This window comes from Epargyreus clarus, unplaced genomic scaffold (genome assembly GCF_041222505.1).
Source record: "Epargyreus clarus isolate Ecla_fem2 unplaced genomic scaffold, WU_Ecla_fem_2.2 ptg000008l, whole genome shotgun sequence".
NCBI classification, from domain to species: domain Eukaryota; kingdom Metazoa; phylum Arthropoda; class Insecta; order Lepidoptera; family Hesperiidae; genus Epargyreus; species Epargyreus clarus.
In genome coordinates, this window is record NW_027332216.1 from 13,919,155 (window position 1) to 13,941,280 (window position 22,126).

The 22,126-nt window shown below is 33.9% G+C and overlaps 3 protein-coding genes across 4 annotated transcripts in view; 1 reads left to right on the forward strand and 2 right to left on the reverse strand.

The window, feature by feature from the left end:
* Positions 1-529: 529 nt before the first annotated feature.
* LOC140744525 (histone H3.3A) lies at positions 530-2,206 on the reverse strand. Its single transcript, XM_073076152.1, has 3 exons — positions 2,048-2,206; positions 1,579-1,866; positions 530-1,128 (listed from the first exon to the last, which is right to left on the reverse strand). Exons 2-3 carry the CDS (start codon positions 1,858-1,860, stop codon positions 1,000-1,002), a joined length of 411 nt encoding a protein of 136 aa, XP_072932253.1. The 5' UTR covers positions 1,861-1,866; positions 2,048-2,206; the 3' UTR covers positions 530-999.
* Positions 2,207-2,773: 567 nt separating this feature from the next.
* Positions 2,774-9,862, forward strand: unk (RING finger protein unk). Of its 2 annotated transcripts, none has more exons than XM_073076153.1 (6): positions 2,774-3,110; positions 3,193-3,423; positions 6,043-6,326; positions 6,692-6,792; positions 6,867-7,104; positions 7,193-9,862. In XM_073076153.1, the coding sequence occupies exons 1-6, from the start codon at positions 3,052-3,054 to the stop codon at positions 8,308-8,310; spliced, it is 2,031 nt and encodes a 676-aa protein (XP_072932254.1). In that variant the 5' UTR covers positions 2,774-3,051; the 3' UTR covers positions 8,311-9,862. The 2 variants fall into 2 exon arrangements, with proteins under 2 accessions (XP_072932254.1, XP_072932255.1); XM_073076154.1 differs by having other exon boundaries at positions 2,780-3,110; positions 3,214-3,423.
* A 6,047-nt stretch (positions 9,863-15,909) lies between these two features.
* Positions 15,910-22,126, reverse strand: part of LOC140744527 (uncharacterized) — a 30,432-nt gene continuing 24,215 nt past the window's right edge. The window contains exon 23 of the mRNA XM_073076155.1: positions 15,910-22,069. Within this exon, the coding sequence (XP_072932256.1) occupies positions 21,937-22,069 (133 nt within the window). The 3' untranslated portion in view covers positions 15,910-21,936. The remainder of the gene's footprint in view (positions 22,070-22,126) is intronic.

The window sequence follows — 22,126 nt, forward strand, 5'->3', positions numbered from 1 at the left end:
AAAAGGTTGAAAGAAATCGAAGCAGATGAGGCAAAGCTTGCAATGTAGTGTAAGATAGTATCCATTTAGTGAATTATTAGTATTAATAAAATAAATATTTAACATACAATATTTCTTTTCTTAACATTACTCATGAATCAATTATACTGTCTACTACAATTGACTTTAAAAATATTGTTATATTAATCTTCAAATTCCACTATATACATATATGTATTTCTTTGTCAATTCATTATTACTGAAGGCAAATAAGGATACCTAAAGGTATAAATGTAAGATGTTTATAAATCTCTCTGAAGGGAGGCCCCTTTGGTTCAAATATACTGATTACTGACCAATATTATTACTGTCAATCAAAACAAAATGAAATAACTTTATAACATTACTTGTATTTAGAAACTCTCTTCTGTTATGTAAGATAAAATTCTTTGAGTTCCTAAGAAAATGTTATTACTCACTTATGACAGGACTATGTTGAAAATATCTCTAAAATAAAAAAAAATATACCTTGTTGAAATAAAACACAATATACTCCTAAGTTCGTATTTATTAACACCAAATTATCAATTACACATAAATCATTAAGGGCCTAATACATCGAGCACTCCCAAGCAAATTACTGTTTCTCACAGACACGATTGGTTTTGCCTGTTGGGTCCCTTTGCCTAGTTCTAAGACACTACATAGACATACCACGAGTCACTTAAATATAAGGCTATGAAATGTGTTGTAAACTAATAGTGTAGATGTTATAATGTTCTAAATAAGCTGTGGTATAAACAAGTTACACATGCCACTATTAGTACAATGCAGACAACACAGTTAAACTTATAAGAGAATATGACAAAATATTTATAAAAAAAAAATTCAGTTCTGATGTCTCCTTACAATAATTGTATGATTATGATGTTGAAAATGTGAGACATTACAAAAACAGGTTATAGAATTTATGTCTATTTGAATTACAAATAATTTATAATAAGATAAACTAAAATTAAATTATGCTCGCTCGCCGCGGATTCGCCGTGCCAGCTGAATGTCTTTAGGCATGATGGTGACACGCTTGGCGTGGATAGCGCACAAGTTTGTGTCTTCAAACAGACCCACTAAATAGGCCTCACTGGCTTCCTGAAATAACAAAGAAAGTTATTATTACCGAACATACAAGTAGTAGAATAGATAGAAAGTACTATGAAGGAAAAAATATAAATATAATTTTTTCAACAATATTCTCAATTCCAAGTGGTTTCTAGCTATGAAGTTAAGGTATCTCTAAGATATATTTGTGATATTAGGCACTAAATACTCTAATAATTTATATTCATACTGGATTCCCTCACTGTTAATAGTATTACAATAAATGTATAAATAAACACAAAAACGTGCTAAAGTATAAAGGAATTATTACATTTAAAAAAATGAAGGTTGCAATGCTATCTACGATAGAAGGGGTACTTGGTATTTACTTATAATAAGTAACAATGAGTACATAAACAATATATACTTCATTAAGCTAATAGATATGATATTATTGCCGAACTGCAGACTATGAAATAAAAATGTCAGCATTATACTGACCTGCAAAGCGCCAATAGCAGCAGACTGGAAACGCAGATCAGTTTTGAAATCTTGGGCGATTTCTCTCACAAGTCGTTGGAATGGCAGTTTGCGGATAAGCAACTCAGTAGATTTCTGGTAGCGACGGATTTCTCGCAAGGCCACGGTACCAGGGCGGTAACGATGAGGTTTCTTGACCCCACCAGTGCTAGGCGCTGATTTACGCGCGGCTTTGGTAGCCAACTGTTTGCGAGGAGCTTTACCTCCCGTTGACTTACGCGCGGTCTGCTTGGTACGAGCCATGTTTTACTAGAATATAAGAAATAGACAATTAGCCATTACTAATACACAATAAACATGTAGATGTTGCAATACAAGTTGCAACAGCCTCCAAACTTTGAACTTTCGAAATATAACAACATACACTATTATTTTTCGAGTATTTAATGTTCAAATGATAGTTTATGCATTTATCTACAAATTTACACACCTTTTCACGGAATTTACGTTAAATAGAGAATAAATGACACAATTTACACGAGCTGGTCACAACAAAGATCATATGCTCAAAATGGCGTCAACTAAGAGAATGGATGGCGGGCAAAGGGAGGGAGACAGTGACGCCAATATTCTGAACATCGATTGGTTGACCTTTGGGAAATTCTGATGCCGTCATTGGCTATAAATATTGCACGCCATTGGTTAACAAATTGGTACATGAATTAAACGAGCTCCTATTGGTCCGTCTAAAATTACCGGTGTTGTCATGTAAAAATCACAAAAAAAATGCAGGAATGATAAGAATTTAATTTCCAATATATTTTATAATATTGTAGATGATTATTATCTACTATTTAAAAATTAAGTGTAAATTCGATAAAACATTGACTTCTTGAACAATAACGAATAAGCTGTAAATTTGAGAAACAAACTTTTATTTGAGTTATAATAACATTTAACAAAAGCCTCAGTAAATTAATAGTAATAGGTATTTGCATTGAAAATATTATACCCTTTATAAACAATGTTTGTATTCAAGAACGATGAATATTATCAATACGTTTTATATTTTATGAAAAACTACAAATAAGAAAAATGTCATAAAAAATACAATTTATCTTCAAAATAATTTGATATATGACCTATTTTTTGTTTTTGTCTTACAACAAAAGTTTGTTGTAGGAGCAAGTGAGACAAATAGAAAACACTACGTGACGTTTCTGTCATTTCTGTCAATGATGATTGCGTTTTTATTATTTTCTGTGATTCAGTGAAGCCAGATAGCGAATGTAGCGATAAACGTATTTTAAGTTCAAGGTCGTTTAAATCTAAAATGTTTAGTGCATCTTCACGATTTTTACAACGTATTTGCTTTTATTTACATTTTTTACCTTTCTAAAATATTTGGTATCACGTGATCTTATATTGAATTTTAATTGGTCATCGGTGAGCGTGCCCTGCGCGACGCGAGAGGCGCAATAATAGTTCACCAAAATGCCGTCGGAATCTAAGCCTTTGTTGACAGCTCAAACAGAAAAACCTAATCATTATAAGTAATTCGATGTTTTGATACATATTTTAGTTAAATGTGAATGTACTAAACATGTAGATTTCGGCGACATACGATTCACTAAGTTCGGCGGTCTTGTGTTGCAGATATCTCAAGGAGTTCCGAGTGGAGCAGTGTCCGTCGTTTCTACAACATAAATGTACACAACATAGGCCTTTCACATGTTTTCACTGGCATTTTAATAACCAGAGAAGAAGAAGGCCCGTTAGGAAAAGAGATGGCTCGTTCAATTATAGCGCAGATAACTATTGTACCAAATATAACGAGACTTCGGGCATTTGCGAGGATGGTGACGAGTGAGTACATATATTGTCATTGCTTTGTTTTGTTTCATTTTGGGAATTCTTGTTGTTATTTTGTATGCCTGCAAGTCGTCAGAACTCCGTTGAACGTTAATATCGTTCAGTTACAGTGTTAAATTACGACGGACTAAAGTTTATGGGCGAAACATTTTGTTTACCAATAGCCCGATTATAACACGGCCGAATTGTGTGCGCGTTCAATTTCGGTGAATGTTGGGCGTAGCTGTATCTCTCCAATTTGATGTCTTTGTGTGTTCCATTGTTCTCTGGAGAAAATATAGGTATCACATAGCACTACTATCGTTTTCTAAAAACAAGTTAGGCCAAGTAAATTTGTTGTTAATGTACCTCATTCAAAGTTTTCTCACACCTTTTTCTTAATATTGTGTTATGATAACTATTTTTGAGGAGCATTATACATAAAACTGCTCTTATTGGAATGTCTTTGACATATTTACAAGGGACTTTTTTTAAAATAATTATGGCTTCAATTATTATTTGGTTAAATCATAATACAGAATTATGGACAGGAATGAAATACCTTGTCTGTAAAGTCAATTATAATATCATTTGTGTAATTATAAGTTTATCTTAATGATGGTAATCACATCACACTTTCTATTGCAAGCACATAGATAGACCTTTATATTCCCTAATGTTTCCTATAGTTAACAATGATAACTGTTTATGCCCTGATGTAGTTATACTAAAATGTATTTCTAGAAATAGTGACTACTACTACTACTACTACTACTACTACTACTACTACTACTACTACTACTACTAGTCACTATTTTTAGTTACAATATACACTACTACTACAGTTAAAATATACATTATTATACATTATTGACAATAGTGGCCAAGTGAATATTGCTCACTACAATATTCTAATAGTCCCTAGTAGTCCAACTAGGAAAACTGACTGTAAATTTCTTGGTTTGATTTTCTATAATGTTTCATCAAAAATAAGAAGAGAGAGAAATTTCATAGATTTTTCATCAATTAATATCTTTAGAGGATATATATTGATGCTGTAATAATTAAAAAAAAGGCAGATGTAACAAGAGTTAAATAAATCAACAAAAATTGCATATAAAGAATGGTACACATTAAATTGAATCTTATACCACAGATAAAACAAGTATGTTTGTTTATTCACTGTTACAGATATAACACATTTCTCTGTTGTTTGAGACACTACAAATTTCGTTTTAGTTATTATCTATTGAGCCAAACATTTGGTACCCAATGTAAATCATTAGTTAACATAATATATTACTGGTAAAATATTCAATTTGTATGTCATATTGGTCATATTATTTATTTATTTGGTGATTTTATTATAATAAAAATGGGCTTAGATGAGCATGTTATCAATTTGTACACTCCCAAATTTTAAAAAGTTTATGCATATTAATTTAAAATAAAGTTCTTCAGGTATTTAGGATGCTTGTAAGAATTTCCATAACTCAAAGTACACCATCTGGCCCTGTTTATGTATATGGACATTAAATTTATGAAATTCTAATTTTTCTGTACAAAATCTTGACAGGCAAGTTCTGTGTCTGCACGGCTGTCTTACAGTAGCTTAATATGTGTCCATACAAATTTTATATGACTATATTTTTTTGTCTGATGTGGCACATTGTCTGACTTTAATTTTAGTAGTTACACATTTCAAAGTTATTTCAATTAAACATAGATAGTATAATAAGGCTATCATTTAAATTGTCAAGAGTAATCATATTTTTGTACCAACTTCTCATATAATAATAATTATTACTAATTGATATAATTTTATTCAACTATATTGTTAGCTGACCAAGATTCAAGTTGAGTAAAGACCACTTACAAGGAAAATAAACAACAATGAACATGATAACATAATGATGTGTTTGTAAAAAATGCAGTGATTGAGGATAATTTGTAAAGGTCATTAGGATTTTTAGAATTTCATTCTTATAAATTTATGAACAATTGATTTTTATATTAATTTGGTTCAATAACTAATACATGAAAATATGAAATAAGTAGTTGCAACTAAAAAAACAAACATTTTATTCATTAGAGTGCTCCATATGAAATAATTGGTTAATATTGCTTTATAATATGAATGACGTTTTTGGTCTTAACTACATCAACACATAATTACTAGGCTTACATTTTATTATAATATGTAACGGCTGCTCGTAATATGCGGTTTTAATAGTTTACTCTCAATATTTCGACCCAGTTAAATGGAACTAGTACATATTAAAACCATTAAACCATATATTAGTAAAGATTACTCAATCCTAACAAGGTAATGTAATTGGTTTTGACAATTTCAATTGTCACTGTCGTCTATTTTTCGTGTTTGAAAAATATTTAAAAAAATTTCGTTTTTAGATCATTTACGAATGAAATTATATTTCTCGGCACTTATTTTTCGATTTCGTGTTTTTGCACACTTAACTGCGCATATCGGCTTTGTTCTTCGTAAATTACACCATGACAACCTTAATAGCTGACACATTTGTCAGCCGTTTAAGCCATTAAATGGCTTCTTTCAATTACAATGTGGTGAGATATCTATACTTATCTACGATTAAAACGTCCAACGTCCACCAGGTGTCCGTACTTGCACCGCACCGCCGGCGACACGGAGCGGCGCTACCACCTGCGCTACTACAAGACGTGCATGTGCGTGCACGACACGGACGCGCGGGGGCTGTGCACGAAGAACGGCGCGCACTGCGCCTTCGCCCACGGCGCGCCCGACCTGCGCCCGCCCGTGCTCGACGTGCGCGAGCTGCAGGCGCTCGACAACCCCGACGCGGCCGACGGGGACGCCGCCGCGCCCAACGCCCTCGACAGGGAACGGAACCTCATGAACGAAGACCCCAAGTGGCAAGGTTGTTTGTCTTGCATTACATAAATTCCTTTTTTTAATCTTGACGTGATTGTTGCTTTTTTCGTTGTAGCATATAATGGGAGGATTGGTTGTAAATACCTGAATTGCTTAATTTTTTTAAGTGATTGTAAAACTTCATCTGATTGCCATTTGTCTACATTAGAATCATTGCACTATTATTGATACATATGTACATATTCTAAGATGAAAACATTGTTAGATTCACACCTGTTAATGCTACATTTAGCTCATATTTTGTTTTCATTTTACAAAATTTTATTATACTTAGCTTCCTTAGAGATGTAATTAAAAGAATATTGGCCTAATAATGATCACATTTTTACAATGTTTTTTCTTTCATTTCAGATACAAATCATGTGTTATCATCATATAAAACAGAACCATGTAAAAGACCACCTAGATTATGTAGACAAGGGTATGCTTGCCCACAGTATCACAATAGTAAAGTGAGTTCAATTTCATAATGTAAAGTGAGGTATCCCTATATTCTCCAATATACTAATGGGTAATGGGTTTTCAGGATAAGCGTAGATCTCCAAGAAAATACAAGTATCGTAGCACGCCATGTCCCAACGTGAAGCATGGGGAGGAGTGGGGCGAGCCTAATAACTGCGAGGCCGGCGACGCCTGCGGGTACTGCCACACGCGCACCGAGCAGCAATTTCACCCTGAGATATATAAGTCCACGAAGTGCAATGACGTGCAGCAAGCAGGCTACTGTCCGCGAGGACTGTTTTGTGCATTTGCACATGTCGAACGTGAGTAAAGCATAAATTTCCGGGACCTGTATAAGTCAGTATAATATATTCCGCAAAGTTGCTGATTATATACTTTTTTATATTGCAGCCGACGAAATCGGCGGCCGCGAGCTGACCGGGCCGCTGGAGTGCGGCACCAGCCTGGCCGACCTGCTGTCGTCCGCCCTGCCGCCCGACAAGAAGGGCGCCGACGCCGTGAGCCTGCTCGGCAACGCGCTCAGCCTGGAGCGCGCGCGCCCGCCCTCGCCCGCCGCGCCGCACACCAACGGCAGCGGCGACGGCTCCGAGTGCGCCTCCACGTCCAGCGGCGGCTCCAGCGGCGGCCGCGCGCCCGGCCCGCCGCCGCGCGCGCCGCCCGCCTTCGACGACAAGCCGCTCGCCTCCGTGTGGGCGCCGCGCTCCACCTTCGACGCCACCGTGCTGCAGGAGGTCGTCGGCAACGCGCTCGACGACCTGCACCTCGACGACCCGCTCAACCTGGTCGCGTCGCTCGACCGCGACCTGTCCGACGGCGAGGGGCTGCTCGGCGGCTCCGCGCCCGTGAACATCCCGCACGCGCGCGGCGCGCTGCGCGGCTTCAGCCCGCCCGGCGGCGGCTCTCCGCTGCCGCCGTTCCTGCGGTACGCGCAGGCGGAGCCCGAGCGGCAGTTCAACTCGCACGCGATGAAGGCGGGCAGCTTCGGCGCCGTGCCGGCGGGCCCGTTCGAGTTCGCGGCGACGTCGCCGTCGGGCGGCGGCGAGCTGGGCCGGCTGCGCGAGGAGGTGGCCGCGTCGCGCGCGTGCGCCGCGCGCTGGGACGAGCGCATCGCGCAGGCGCGCTCGGCGTGCGAGGCGTGGCAGCGCGAGGCGGACGAGGCGGCGCGCAAGGCGGCGCTGGCGGAGCGGCAGCGCGACGAGGCGCTGGCGCACGCGGGGGCGCTGCGGCGCGAGCTGGAGGCGGCGCGGGGCGGCGCGCGCGGGGCGGCGCGGGAGGCGCGCGGGCTGCCGCTGGCCGCGCTGAAGGCGCTGCAGGCGCAGGCGCGCGCCGAGCTGGAGGAGATCGAGAAGGTGCTGTACCTGGAGACGGCCACGAAGTGCATGGTGTGCGAGGAGCGGCCGCGCAGCGTGACGCTGGCGCCGTGCAACCACTACGTGCTGTGCGAGGGCTGCGCGGGCTCGGCGGACGAGTGCCCGTACTGCCAGACGCCGGTGCAGCGCCACCAGTAGCCGCCGCCCGCTCTCTACCCGCGTTTCGTCTCAAAAATGTAACAGGAAGTATGCTCGTGTTCCGGATCTATGTATCGATGCGAATAAATTGACTTGATATATTTTTATATGTAACCAAATGAAGCTTCACCGATGGCAAGTATCACTTTGTAATGTGTAGGATATTTAGTCGTACAGAAAATAGTAAGACTTATTCGAATATAAAACGTATGATGAGCACGTTTGAAAATGTTTTAAATATTCCTACATTTGAGTAGCTCGATTGTAGAAGATTGCAGTATCTTATGCAGGATATGGTGATTGTTACAATTATGAATTTGAATGTTTCATAACAAGTCTTATCTTAACTATGATACTAAAGGGGGTCTATGCCTCGACTTTTATGAGTGTTCGACTAACGTATATTCTTCACTGTAACTCAGTAACAGACTGTTACACCAAAGCTAAATGATATAATGAAAAAAGACAGAATGTTAAAATACAAAAGATTACATTTTTATATTTCTCTATTTAACATAAATATAACGTTTACTCAATATTTTTGGTAAAAATAAAAATATATATTATTGTACGCATATATATTTAGTGCATGTTTAAACACAGTAGAGATTTTGATGTTGGAGTAATATGCTTTTGATGTTGACTAATTTACGTTTATTTAGACTCGTGTACTTGTGGCTCGTTGCTTTCTGTCTGATAAATGAAGACTATTTATAGATATTTATGAGATCTACATTACGTTGACGTGCTTTCACCAACATTCTCGATTACTGAAATGCTACAATGCTACAAATTAGTGATGTGCCAGAATCCGTATCCGCGGATATTCGAGGGAGAATAAATATCTTGAATGTTTTTCTTTTTCATTATTAAATTACGATTTTTAAATTAGGTTGTACTTTTACCCTTGTGAAAATACTTGCTGCCCTAAATTTTACCTTTCGCTTTTTTATAAATAATACTGTATTGCATATCCGGATGGACTGTGTAAAAATTTGAGATCCGTATCTGTATTCGCGGATCTAGACATTTCCTATGATCTGACACATCACTACTACAAATAATATGGATGTTGGTGAATGAGACGCGCATATAGAATTAGTGTTTATAAACGATATTTGAGAATTTATTGAAATGGTAGATTTAGTTTTATATTTGACATAAACTTTCATGTTCAGATTAGAATATTGCATAAACGTAGTAACGAAATGCATGTATGATCAAATTTAATCAGATGTTGTTGATTGTTACTTTTTGCATTTTCTTAACAATAATAGTGATAAGGAAAAGTGAATACTATCTAAACATTGCTTCCTCCGTTCGATTACGTAGCACAATGATTTTATGACCTTGTTTTAGTCACCTAAGGACCAATCTAGATATACTCTCTGGGTGGTCGTTCCTCTAAGGGTGCCTCCTTAACACACTCCTTAATACTAGGAATGTGTGGAATATGGCTTTAATAATATAGTCGTTTGATTTCGTTATTTCCATAATAGTGCTTCTCTGTGTATTTCTCCACAAACTTGTCCACCCTTTTTTTTCAATAAAACTGAATTTACAAGTAGAGAAAGAACTACCAAATTGAGAATAATAAAAAAAAATTGTAATTTTGGGACATTTCACGGGAAAATTGGAACTTTCTGGAGGCAAACTTAGAGAGACACGTTGGTTTCCTATTCGCCCCTAATTTATATTTTTATATGACCTGATATCTGGATGTCACATGGGGCTATAATATTGTAAGCAAATTTGACCGAAAATCGCAATCATCTTTCTTCGCTAGAATTAAAATTACAAATGCCTATCGTGTAGCATGATGAAGAAAAGGAATTGCTTCGTAGCGCAAAGAATTTGAAAACTTAGATTGTTGTCTTTGATCGCTTCCATGGACTAGAGATTTTTTATTATTACAAACAAAGGAATGTACCGGTCGATATTTTTTCTTTGTTCTTTTCTTGTTTTTAAACATATTGTAGTGCATTTTACATGTACATTCCCAATAAATAATTGCGTTGATCATAATATTATTTCAATTATGGCTGAAGGTAGAAATATGATGATACCAAATGCATTTAGTTTAAAACTTGTAATCCTAAAATCATTTGGAGACCAGGTAACATGGTTGGCATAATGTGGCCACATGAGTCTATGGTAATTGACAAAAAATTCTGAAATTTCATTAATTACTAATAAAACAATTGGTTTAATATATTACAATGATGAATGAATGTATTTTCATAAGCTTATAGTTACACCAAGAAATGTGTTTTTGCTAGATGACGGGACAAGCAAAACATCAATTTTTTGGTCACTATTCAATTCACTTCCAAAGCTGTCTTATGGTTTCATGTGTTTATGATGTTCTCATAGATTAGTAAAGATTACTCACTCCTAACAAGAAAATGTACCCAGTTTTGAGAATTGAAATAGTTGCCTAAAAAAGTTTAACCACGTCTCCGTGCTAAAATGTCACAAAAATATTTAAAATAATTATTTATTTATTATGTAAATTACGCAGTATTAGGTATTTATTCGTAAATTTTCTCTAAAAAAGATTTTATATGTCAAGAATTCAAAAAAAGAACTTACTAATAAGCCGTTTGTGGCTTCATTCAATTTCAAGGCGGCGAAGTATCTTTACTAATCTATGGATGTTCTATAAAATGTTTATACATACGACGGTTTTGAGTGGAATGTTCGAATTTTTTTTAAAGTTATTATGACGTTTCGAGAGCAAATATTCTAATAAAAAATCGTATTTCGTATTAAATTTTTTTTCGAACGTCGGCATTAGGATCGGTTATAGAAAGAGAAAGCTATAACTTGTTCAAGCAATGTAAGCCATCGAAAAAATACGTTTTTTAAATATTGAACAATTATTATTAACATACTATTACTATGCATACACAATTAATTTAGGTATGAGGAACTCTAATTTTTTCAATTTTACTACATTTAAAGATATTAATATTTATATATTTTGAAGATAAAAATCTTAAAATGTTTTTGTATCGGTATATTATAATAGTAATAACAAATTTAACTTAGATTTATATGACATAGTGTTAAGTAGTGTTTTCAAATTGTAATGGACATATTTTAAGATAGTAGTTGCAAGCGTCGTGCATTGTAATCTGAAGCAATATGACCACAGCCGCCTTTTACTCAATAATAATCAGAATATATAGTCTATATAGTGAGGGCTTCCGTCGTAAATATATTCGAAATTAATATATTATACTTACAATGATTGACAAAAGTTTCGTGTAATTGTATAAGAGAACTAGTACGAGTACTAATCCTACTACATTTTTTACTATTGAAATGTCTTAAAAATTTGTATACGGTCATTTTTACAATATCACAGATAATTTCAAACGTGTATCTTATTATAAACGGTTAGCAGCAACGACGGTCGCCCTCCAAAAGTACATGTCAACACAGCACATTTTGCTTTGGTATGAATAATATAGGAAAGAAAATATTTCGGAATGGCTATTGTATGTATTTGTATTGTGTATTTAACGATTGTAAGGTAATGGAAGCAACAACCTGTGTAAGTGACATGAATTGCCACACTTTTTGGATGTTATCGCCATACCGCCGTTTGAAACACTTACCTTATTATAAAATGCATTTAATTTTATGAATTAATAAAATTTTCTTAACATAACATTCAGACATTGAAGAAATATATTGATAATTTGTATTTCGTAATTTGACTAGACATAATTTGCAGAGGTTTTACAAATCAAATTATATGAATACAGTATTAAATCTCCAACAAGTGTGGCACAGGCCTAAATTGTCACAAATAACAATGGATAGTGTGGGTTTGTTAAGTCTCAAAATGTATTTATTGGTAATGGTTGAGCGTAGTGTGTGTAATACAAAATGTCCTGTGTGGCCATCGCCTATAGTAGCTTGCTAGTGTTTGTAATTCTAATTATTTAAAATTTAGATGTGTATTAGAGTCACACTTATTTTTATATAGAATCTTTATCACATGGAGAGTACTTGCAACTAATAAATTTATTGACAAAATTATATTATTTATGCGAATAATATTGGATTATAATTATGAATAGAATCTGAATATGCGAGCACTTTTATTTTCATAAGTGATGAGAATAGATTGTTTGGAATATAATTAATTGGTATTATTGTAATTTATTGAATTATTGTGGACATATCAGGAAAAGATGATTATTTTTATTTATTTGTCTTGTTAAGGGATGCAGCAGTGGAATGCAATTCGTTTCAATTATTGATTAAAAATTATTAAATTGAAAATATTCAGGTTCGTCATATTAATCATAAATATAAAATGACTTGTATGATATATATCATAGATATATATATAAACTAAATTATATAAAATTGATGTTTAAAAAATCTTTCCAATTTCCATATAAATCGTATTTTTAAATAATCTGGTAAGTCTATTTTATGTATGAAAAGTACTCTTGGAACGACCCTATAACTGCCACTGTTAGAGCTATAAGATAAACTTCAGTGTGACAAAAATGACAAAAAAAAAAGAAAGTGTGACACATATAGTTTACTACAAAAGTACAAAAAAATAATACTCGGGGACTAAATAGTCTTCTTATTATACTTGCTTCGTTCGGTAGCCACAAGAGTCAATTTCCACCAATTGATTGGTTTTTTTGTTCTTTCCTTCCGGTAAAGACATTGATGACCTTAATTTTGTGCAAGTAGTGGATCGAAAGACATATCTCAAGATTTATTGATTAAAAATCTCATACCTGAGATCATAATATTCTGGTTTCACCCTCGTTGCCAGTCCTATCGTACACTTGAATATAAAGGTAAAATATATAAAAAACATGATAAATTCGCATTCCACTGCTGATACAACTGTCCACTTTGCATCACTTTGGATAAAAGTGCAACTCACCGAGTAATTATTTATTAAATTTAAATATATAGAATGCAGGTATTAGTTTGTCTGTTTGTATTGAATCGACAGGCGCGATGTGGTTCTTGTTGTTGTTTTATGATGATTATTATTATATTTGTTTTAAGCAATTATTTTACGCTATATAAATCCATTTTGCAGTTTGCATTTTATGTTATTTTTTACGTAAGGACCAATTTTGTTTATATGATTGAAGTTTGTTGCGTACGCATAATAACCCCTTTTTTATATATTTTTAATATAATTTTTTTCAATTATTTAATCTTAGGTAGGTAGGTCCAACAAATTCTTTCAAATTTATTATTGTTAATTAGACATAGCTAAATGTTATAGTAGAAACCAATTCGCGTTCACACTCGCATAAGATCAAATAAATTATGTTTTTCGATTTTTATATTTATTACTATGCATTCAAGCTTTTATTACTATCACAGTAGGTATTTTATAACAAATAATTTTCAAATCCATGTGATACAACATGTAACAGAGACGTGAACATTATAATTACTCTAGGTAGGTAGGTTTAATAAATTTTAAATTCCATTCAATAAACATGTGTTTTATTTGACTTCCCTATCCCATATCTCATTTTGGCATTTGAAATACAATCTTTAGAATATACCTTTGAGGTTTTCATGTCTTCTAAAAAAATGTTTTATGGTTTCTATTAATACAATTTATTATACCACTTAAAATATTTCTCTGTTTAAATTAAAACCCATGTTATTTTATATATTTTAATAAATAAAAAGTTACAATATTGCATTGTTTGAAAGTGTTAAAAAAAGTTAAATAATGTCATAATAATAAAACATAATTAACAAAATTACCGATCCGTGTTGCCAGCATTGGTCTTGTTCTTTATATTATTTTATGTTGCTGGTACCTAAAGGTATATACCTTACCTTAAGGTACAAGCAAGAACAAACGCACCACTAAAAAAATGAAAGTTAATTTCAATGAAAAACTAAATCCAAAATGTAGCTGTTGTATGTTTTTCGCCAACTCAAAAAAGTAAATAGAAATGCAGCCATTTTGGATTGCCATCTTTACTAAAACAATTCATACTAAAAATAATAAACCTTTACAAAACAATATGTATAGTCAATTTTCACTTACTAGTAATAAAGCGGTTCAATTTGATTTAACAGGACGGAGGTTGATTGGATCGGTCAAAACAATAAGCTGCCAATGAATATAAGCATTAAGGGTAAATTAAAATTAGTGTAGGTATTAAAATGTCTTACTTTGGCCTAAGAAAAATAACTACAACAAACCTTCATAATATTGCAACGTTATTTGTACACTTTGGCTGTGAGTATGTAATTATTCTTAGTTGCTGGTGATTGTGCATATACATCATTTAAAATATACAGGAATACATTTGAAAAAATACATTAAATTAGCTAGCAATATATAAAATAAATAAACAATGTGTCCTAACTAGATAAATAGAAATCAGAGGTCTTATGTAAGAAATTGGGATTTTTTTTTATATAGAATGGACGTTCATTCTATATAAAAAACTTTTAATCTAAATGAGTGAATGAATTGAACGAATAAATATAACAAGTTATTTTACGGAAATTCAGCATGAAGTTAATACAAAAGTAATACCCATAAATTTGTAAGTTTTAATTTAGCGAGCCTTTTTACTCGACTGCGGGGGGAATGTCTTTCGAGCGTATGTGTCACCTTCTTTGGCACGCTACGTGGCTTGACAGATATAACATTATGAAACATGGAGTAAATAAATTATGGAAATAACATGGCTATTGTTTTTTAAGCAGTCGGATTTTATTTAAATAGTAATTCTCTAGTTACAGCATACTTGCAAGAAACGAACTTCGTACTTATACAGGCATGTCTAAAAGGCTATAAAATCTTCGAATATCTTAATATATGAGACGAATTATGGATTGTTTCTATCGTTGTATCACCATTCTTAGAGGTTACTATATTTTTCAGGCAAAAATTGCGTCTATGAATAACGGACCTCTGATTTAAAACGAATACAATTACATTACGTATACAATATTTCAACGTAGGAAGAAAATGTGATAATATACATATTGCTGTCTATAGATTATGATATCATCATATCCCAATTAAAAGAATTGTATGATAGTTGATTAAATGCAAATATAATGTACTTATACTAATGTATATTTTCTTATATAGCGAATTAAAATGAAATGAGTATAAAATTGAAATGTATTTTAAAACTAATACTAAAATAAAATTAATTAATATGATATCTAATTAAAGTAAGCTTTGTATAATAATGAATAACGAGTCAAATCAAAATATTTTAATTGGAATACTACTATATGATTTATCTAAATTAGCACGGGGAACATATAAACTGTCCCATAGGTATTCCGTTATTATGAAACATTTATTAGTTCTAGCTAGAGACAAATTATTTAGTACGAAATAAATTGATTTTATAACTATTTTATTTTAACGCAATTTTTTGGATCGATTTTTATTAATAAACGGACGTTAATGGATTTTTAATATAATGATACATACAAATATATCTATTTGCACACAACAATAGATTTTATTGAGACACTATATAAAAAAGAAAATATCATGAAATGCAGATTAATAAATTATTTCACGTATTTTATTATATAAAAGTAAAGAGATAAAAATAAAGAGATTTGATTTGAAACTAACTTCACTGTGAATAAGAATAAAATAACATAAATAATGGTCATCAAGAAGCGTTCTTATTGCTAAATTAACGATTTATGCACTTAAAACATAGAAGGAAGAACACAAGGAGTTATGAAATAATTGTGATATATTGAAAAATAGTGAAATAAATAAAAATAGTCTTGGAATAAATCATTCGAAAACAACAACGATATTTATGATTTTGACTTATCATTCATCTTAACAAAGCGATCAGATCCTTAAAAAGTAATTACGATACACAATACATAATTTGCATTTTATTTGGCTTTACAATTTATTAGAGAGCTTATTATAAGTGTCTATATCATAATACAAATAAGATTTATTATGCTACGTCAAGTTGCTTTAGACTTATGTTTGAAAATATATTAAAACTTTTATTTAACAGAGGCAATCATATGAAGTAATTCTCTGTAACAATATAATTTAACAGTGATGATACTCTTAGGAAATGAAATCCCAAGTAAATTTAGGTTGCGTTAACAGTAAATAAGGCTCAACTTAATAAAAATATGACTTCAATACAGCAAATTGAGTCTTTAAATAAAATATATATGGCGGAAATGTCTGCTAATAAAGAATAGTCACACAAATCCTACAAGTAAAATAAAAAAGTGATATTTCATCTAAAACAACCTCACGCTTACATATACACAATAATAATAATTTATTATAATTATAAAGATAATAATATATACTATAATCTCTAATGTTGTATTTCATACCGTAATAAATATAATCCTAACCTAAATTAATCCTAACTAAAGCTTAACGCCATGGTCACGTGCACAGTCGGCGACAATCAAACGTAAAATGCTGGTTTCACATAAAGACATTATTAACTATAGACTGGGAGTTACTACGTCATGCGTGTAACGCGTTGTCCACGAAAAGTAATACGCCATAAGCAAGGGAATTTTTAATCAATTAAAAATAATTTAATTGTTTTTATATATTGAAAACATATTGCTAATATAATGTCGCATCCATACGCTAACGAACATCAACAAACCGTCACAAATTCAAACATGTGGATAAAGTATTTGCCAAATTACACCAAACATATAAACTCAAACTTTCACTAAAATATTACAAGAGATGCATGTAGTAATTGATTAATTAAAGCATAATTGCTAATTTAGTGTATAAAAAAAATCAAAAAAGGTGCGCGATGTTGCTTCTAAGTGCAGAGATACTAAAAATTAACAGGCACTTTCATATTATGACGACTTAAATATAATATGCGTATTATTTTAAATATTTATAAATTATAGTGATGGACAGTATGTATTAGGCAGATCTATTCATCCTATATTATTAGGGTGCTCATTCATCGAGAGCATTTGCATTGTAATTTAATGATGTAAAATTCGATTTTTAACATTGAACGGTAATGGGTAGACGATTAAAATTTTCTATGATAACGAATACTAAAAATAATAATTTCGTGGAACTGAACTCTCCGTGTGCGAGTTTGATTAGTCCTAGGCCAACCAGTTACAAATTGTATCATTATTTACAAGTAGCGCGCTTTAAATGATTAGATTTCGTTATTCAATGATGTAACACTGGTTCTGAATTGTTACATTACATCATAGATTAGTAAAGATTACTCAAGAAAATGTAACCAGTTTTGACAATTGAAATTGTCACTGTTAAATATTTTCGTGTTTGAAAAATATTTAAAAAATGTAGTTTTTAGAGCATTACGAATGAAACGATATTTTTCCGCACTTTTTCTTCGAGTTCGTGTTTTTGCACCACTAAGTGCACATGTCGGCATTGTTCCGCGTAAATTACACCATGATAGCCATTACTACGTCTGACAATGTGTCGATTTAAGCCATTTAATGGCTTCCTTCAATTACAAGGCGGTAAGATATCTATACTTATCTAAGCATTACATGCAAATGATTCCGGTGAAGGAGCGCCCCAACAATTTACTCATTGTATTATGTATCATTAGTTATAAATACTCCACCATATAGGACAACGGACCGATGTATCTACATAACAAGTAAGATTCTGTTCTCTAATATAAGAAGCTGCTTAGTGAACTTAATGTACTATTTCTTATAAAACAAGTGTATCGTTTAAATTAACTCCATTTCTTTGTAGTTACACAAATTATTTATACATAATAGAGAGCGTGTATGACAAATTTAAAAAATCTCAGGGCTTATTTTGTAGGCCGTCATTGGATTAAAATTTGATATATTAAAATGTATGTAAAAAAATCGACAGATAATAAAATAGAATTACTGAAAGCTGCTATGAGCTAAAATAAATACTACTTATTAATATAATAAATCAGAAAGCATTTTGGTGTGATATTGTTACATTAGTTAAAATTGATTTGAGCCCATCGCTTGTCCAAAGTTGATAACACTTTATTTCAACTAAAATAAAGGTTATAATTATAAAACTGGAATCGTTTATGCAATTTTATTTCATTTTATAATTTTAGAGTGTCCTCTGTATTTCACGAAAATACTAATAAAATCAAAGTTAAGTTAATAAATGTAATGATTCATTAGTATTGGTGAGTGTACCGGTCATTTAACTTCTCCTAATAGTTTATCAAATGAAAAGTATAACATAAAGTTCTCTGTAGATGGCGCTACAGGTCCATCAAAGGCAGTCAATATTTAGACGTAGTTTAGTTTTAGCACTGAAATATTTTTATATGCTCAATAGCCCTGAAAAAATTGAGTACATTTCGTAATTCTATTCTGTGTCAGACCGACACAAAAACCGCCGCCATGTGAACGGACCAGTATTATTGTCCGTTTTTAATAAGCAATCCATCCAATGGTTTTCCTACCAAAGATTAAAATTGGACAATTTATTCATACTAGTCGTTGTCATTCTTTAATCTTTGGTAAGAAAAAATGTCCAAACAGACCAATCATATGTCATGGTATTGCACTTTCATGTATTTTAATGTCCAAATGCTTAATTGGGTAACATTGACAAGAAATATAGCTGAATCTACCAAGTGCGTGAAGTAATCCATCTAAATAATAATTAACATCCACGTATAAATAATAATCTCATCATGTTACGAGTACAATAAAAAGTTATGCATAATTATTCTATCATTGTAGATGTATATAAAGAAAAAAATAAATTTAAATATTTATTTATATATCACTAAAGAACTGTTAAATATGAACAAAACATTAGACTTATAACAAAATCTATGCTTAAATAATAATGCATAAATTATAGTCCTTTGCAAATATCAATATATTATAAATAAAATTAAAATAAAACAGGTATGAAGAAACAATTAAAATGCTATTTATACTTTGGATATGCATAATTATGTAATTATTATGTGTAATATTGATATTTGATTCAGTCTAAGATAAAATAATTGTTCAATAGACACACAAGATCATTCATTCATTCAATGTTTCAAGGTGGGATTAAAAAACAAATCACATAGCGATATTACAAGGAAAAGTCCCCTAAACTATATTTTCAAATGAATTTCGCGTGTTTATTCGTGTGTAATTGCTAATACTTTTTATAAACGTTTTTTTTTTACTTTTAGAATGAGCTCATAATTAAAGAGAATGTAGTCAATACATATAAATAAAGTTGGAGTGTCTGTTTTTAATATTGAAATAACCGCTTTTCACTACATGCATATTTAAAGCTAGCTAGACTCCGTTGCTGTCGTGGACTCAAGACTCGAACTCAAAGCGGTGGGAAGTGACATGATAAACTTACATCATTAATAAGAAACGACATGGACATCAATGCTCTTAATATTAAACTAAGCAAAACACGTTTCATACATCGGCTGTCATACATAAAATACTTGCATACAAATAATAGCCAGTGATTACCATAAATAAAGAAATTAATTATATCAAAACCATTTAAAATTGCTTTCCTTAAAAACCTAAGATTGTGTTATATAAAAAGGTGACTTTATTATATTAAAAAAAAAACAACAAAAATTTGAAAAACGAACACTTTCAAACGTCATAAACCACAATACAACCTTACATATCTATGCGCTGTCGTTGTTTAAAAAGTGCACTTAACATGAGGTACTAATAATTCCATACGTTCCTATATCCGTCAATAGCTTAATATTAATCTTCGACATTACTTATTATTACACTTACCGTTCACGATCGATCTAAGCTACGTGGTCGATTAAATCCAATTGATAATCTATTCGAGTACTATAGTCTTATATAATGAGCTCAATTTTAAGGCAATCTTAGGCAAATCAAAGTCTTTTACGAACGTAACACGGTTCAGCTTGCTAGTCGTAAGCGTCCTTACAAACTAGTAGAATGTTCATTCTCTATATAACTAACTTTCTGTTGGTTAAAGATAGATGTATCGTTTACGTAAATTTACCGTTTAAATTCAGGCTGTTTTATCTATGAGCCAATTAGTAATAGTAATAAGTTGGTAAAGCCGGTAATCACTAATTCTAAGATTGCATGGGATCGTCTAAAACTATGTCGTAACCGCCATGAAATTCGACAAAACCTCTATATTTTCACCGATTATTAAATAGTTAGTCGCATTGTTTATTTGTTGTACGTATAGGTGACGCATATAACACGTGTTTAAATTCATATTGTGTACCTTTTTTTATATTGACGATTTCCCTAGTTTATGATTATTTAGTATACGCGTACCTGAAGTTTCGAATCCGTCTAAAATTTCTAGTATCTTGCCCCATTCACTTATCATTGACTCTCTGTTACGCCAGAGTAGGATGTGCTTTTAAAACTAAGAACACATTATGCAGAAAATTTGTGCATACAAAATAGATAATCTGACCAGTGTGACCTGACCTAGTGTGAGTTTACACGTTTTAACAAAAATGACTGTTTTAGTAATTGTTTACGTATTTGCCCATACATTTACAATCAGTGCCCCCAGCGGACTGTATTAGAACTGATTGGAAATATATGGGAAATACGTAAACAAATGCAAAAACAGTCATTTTTGTAAATACGAAAAAATTCATACTAAGGGTACAGGACTACCATAGAGCACGAAGCACTAGGTTAAAAATGAACACAAATGAATGGTACTATACTATCATATCCAATAGAATATGGGCATTTAAGCACTAAATTCTTAAAAGCACATTAGCAGACGTACTTACAGCCCATTCAATATTGTTAGCGAGGTAACTTTATAACCAAGCAAAAATATGAGACGTGTTTTATGTGACGGTGGTGAAAGGTGTAGAAGAATGTAGTCTCGCGAAGACACAGCTTAATTTTGACTAAATTTTGGCGTAACCTGAGTACAGGTTGAAACGGAAGTCCTGGAAAGACTAAGGTCTAATCCAGACGAGAGTCCCGGGTAAATAAGGCTTAATTCAAAGGGAGGTCTCGCATGGATAAACGTCGTTTCGAAAGGAGATTTTTTGCCAACTAAGGTTCAGTTAGATCAAGTTGCGATATAGAGGCTCTATCCAACCGAAAGCCCTGCAACCTGAGTGCAGTTAGACGTAGGCGCTGTACCAGCGTGCCAGACAGACGTCACGTGTTATTTGATTCCTGATGCAGCCAAATTACACACGTCTGGTCTACACCAGGCTGAAATCTGGCTACCCAGATTACCACCGTTAGCTAAGTTCTGGTCTAATAGGAAATCCCGTACTAGCGGGATTTGTCAACGGGGTTGTCTGGCGGAGGTCCCGTGTACACACTATGGGGTTAAACTGACATCCCATGCTAATTTCGACAGCGCGCGAGGAAGTCAAACGCCGGTCACGCGCACAAATATCGGGATTCATGGGAAGTTCCGTGCTAATCGCGGCAGTGCTGGCGGGCGGTCAGGCGGTGGCCCGCGTACACACCATGGGGTTAAGGGTAACATCCCATGCTAATTTTGGCAGTGCGCGACACAGTCAGACGCCGCTCCCGTGTGCACACCGTGGGGTTGTCGGCGACGTGCCGTGCTAGCGTCGGTGGCGCGCGCGGCGGTCAGACGGAGGTGCCGACGTGGCGGTCGGCGTCGAGCGACACGTCCTCGGGGCTGGCCAGGTCGGCGCGCAGCCGCACGCCGCGCCCCGTCAGCGTCCAGCGGCACGCCGCGCGCTCCGTGCGCGGGGATATCCTGCACGCAATTATAATATCACATCACACATCATATCTTGCCAAACACATCTGCCAG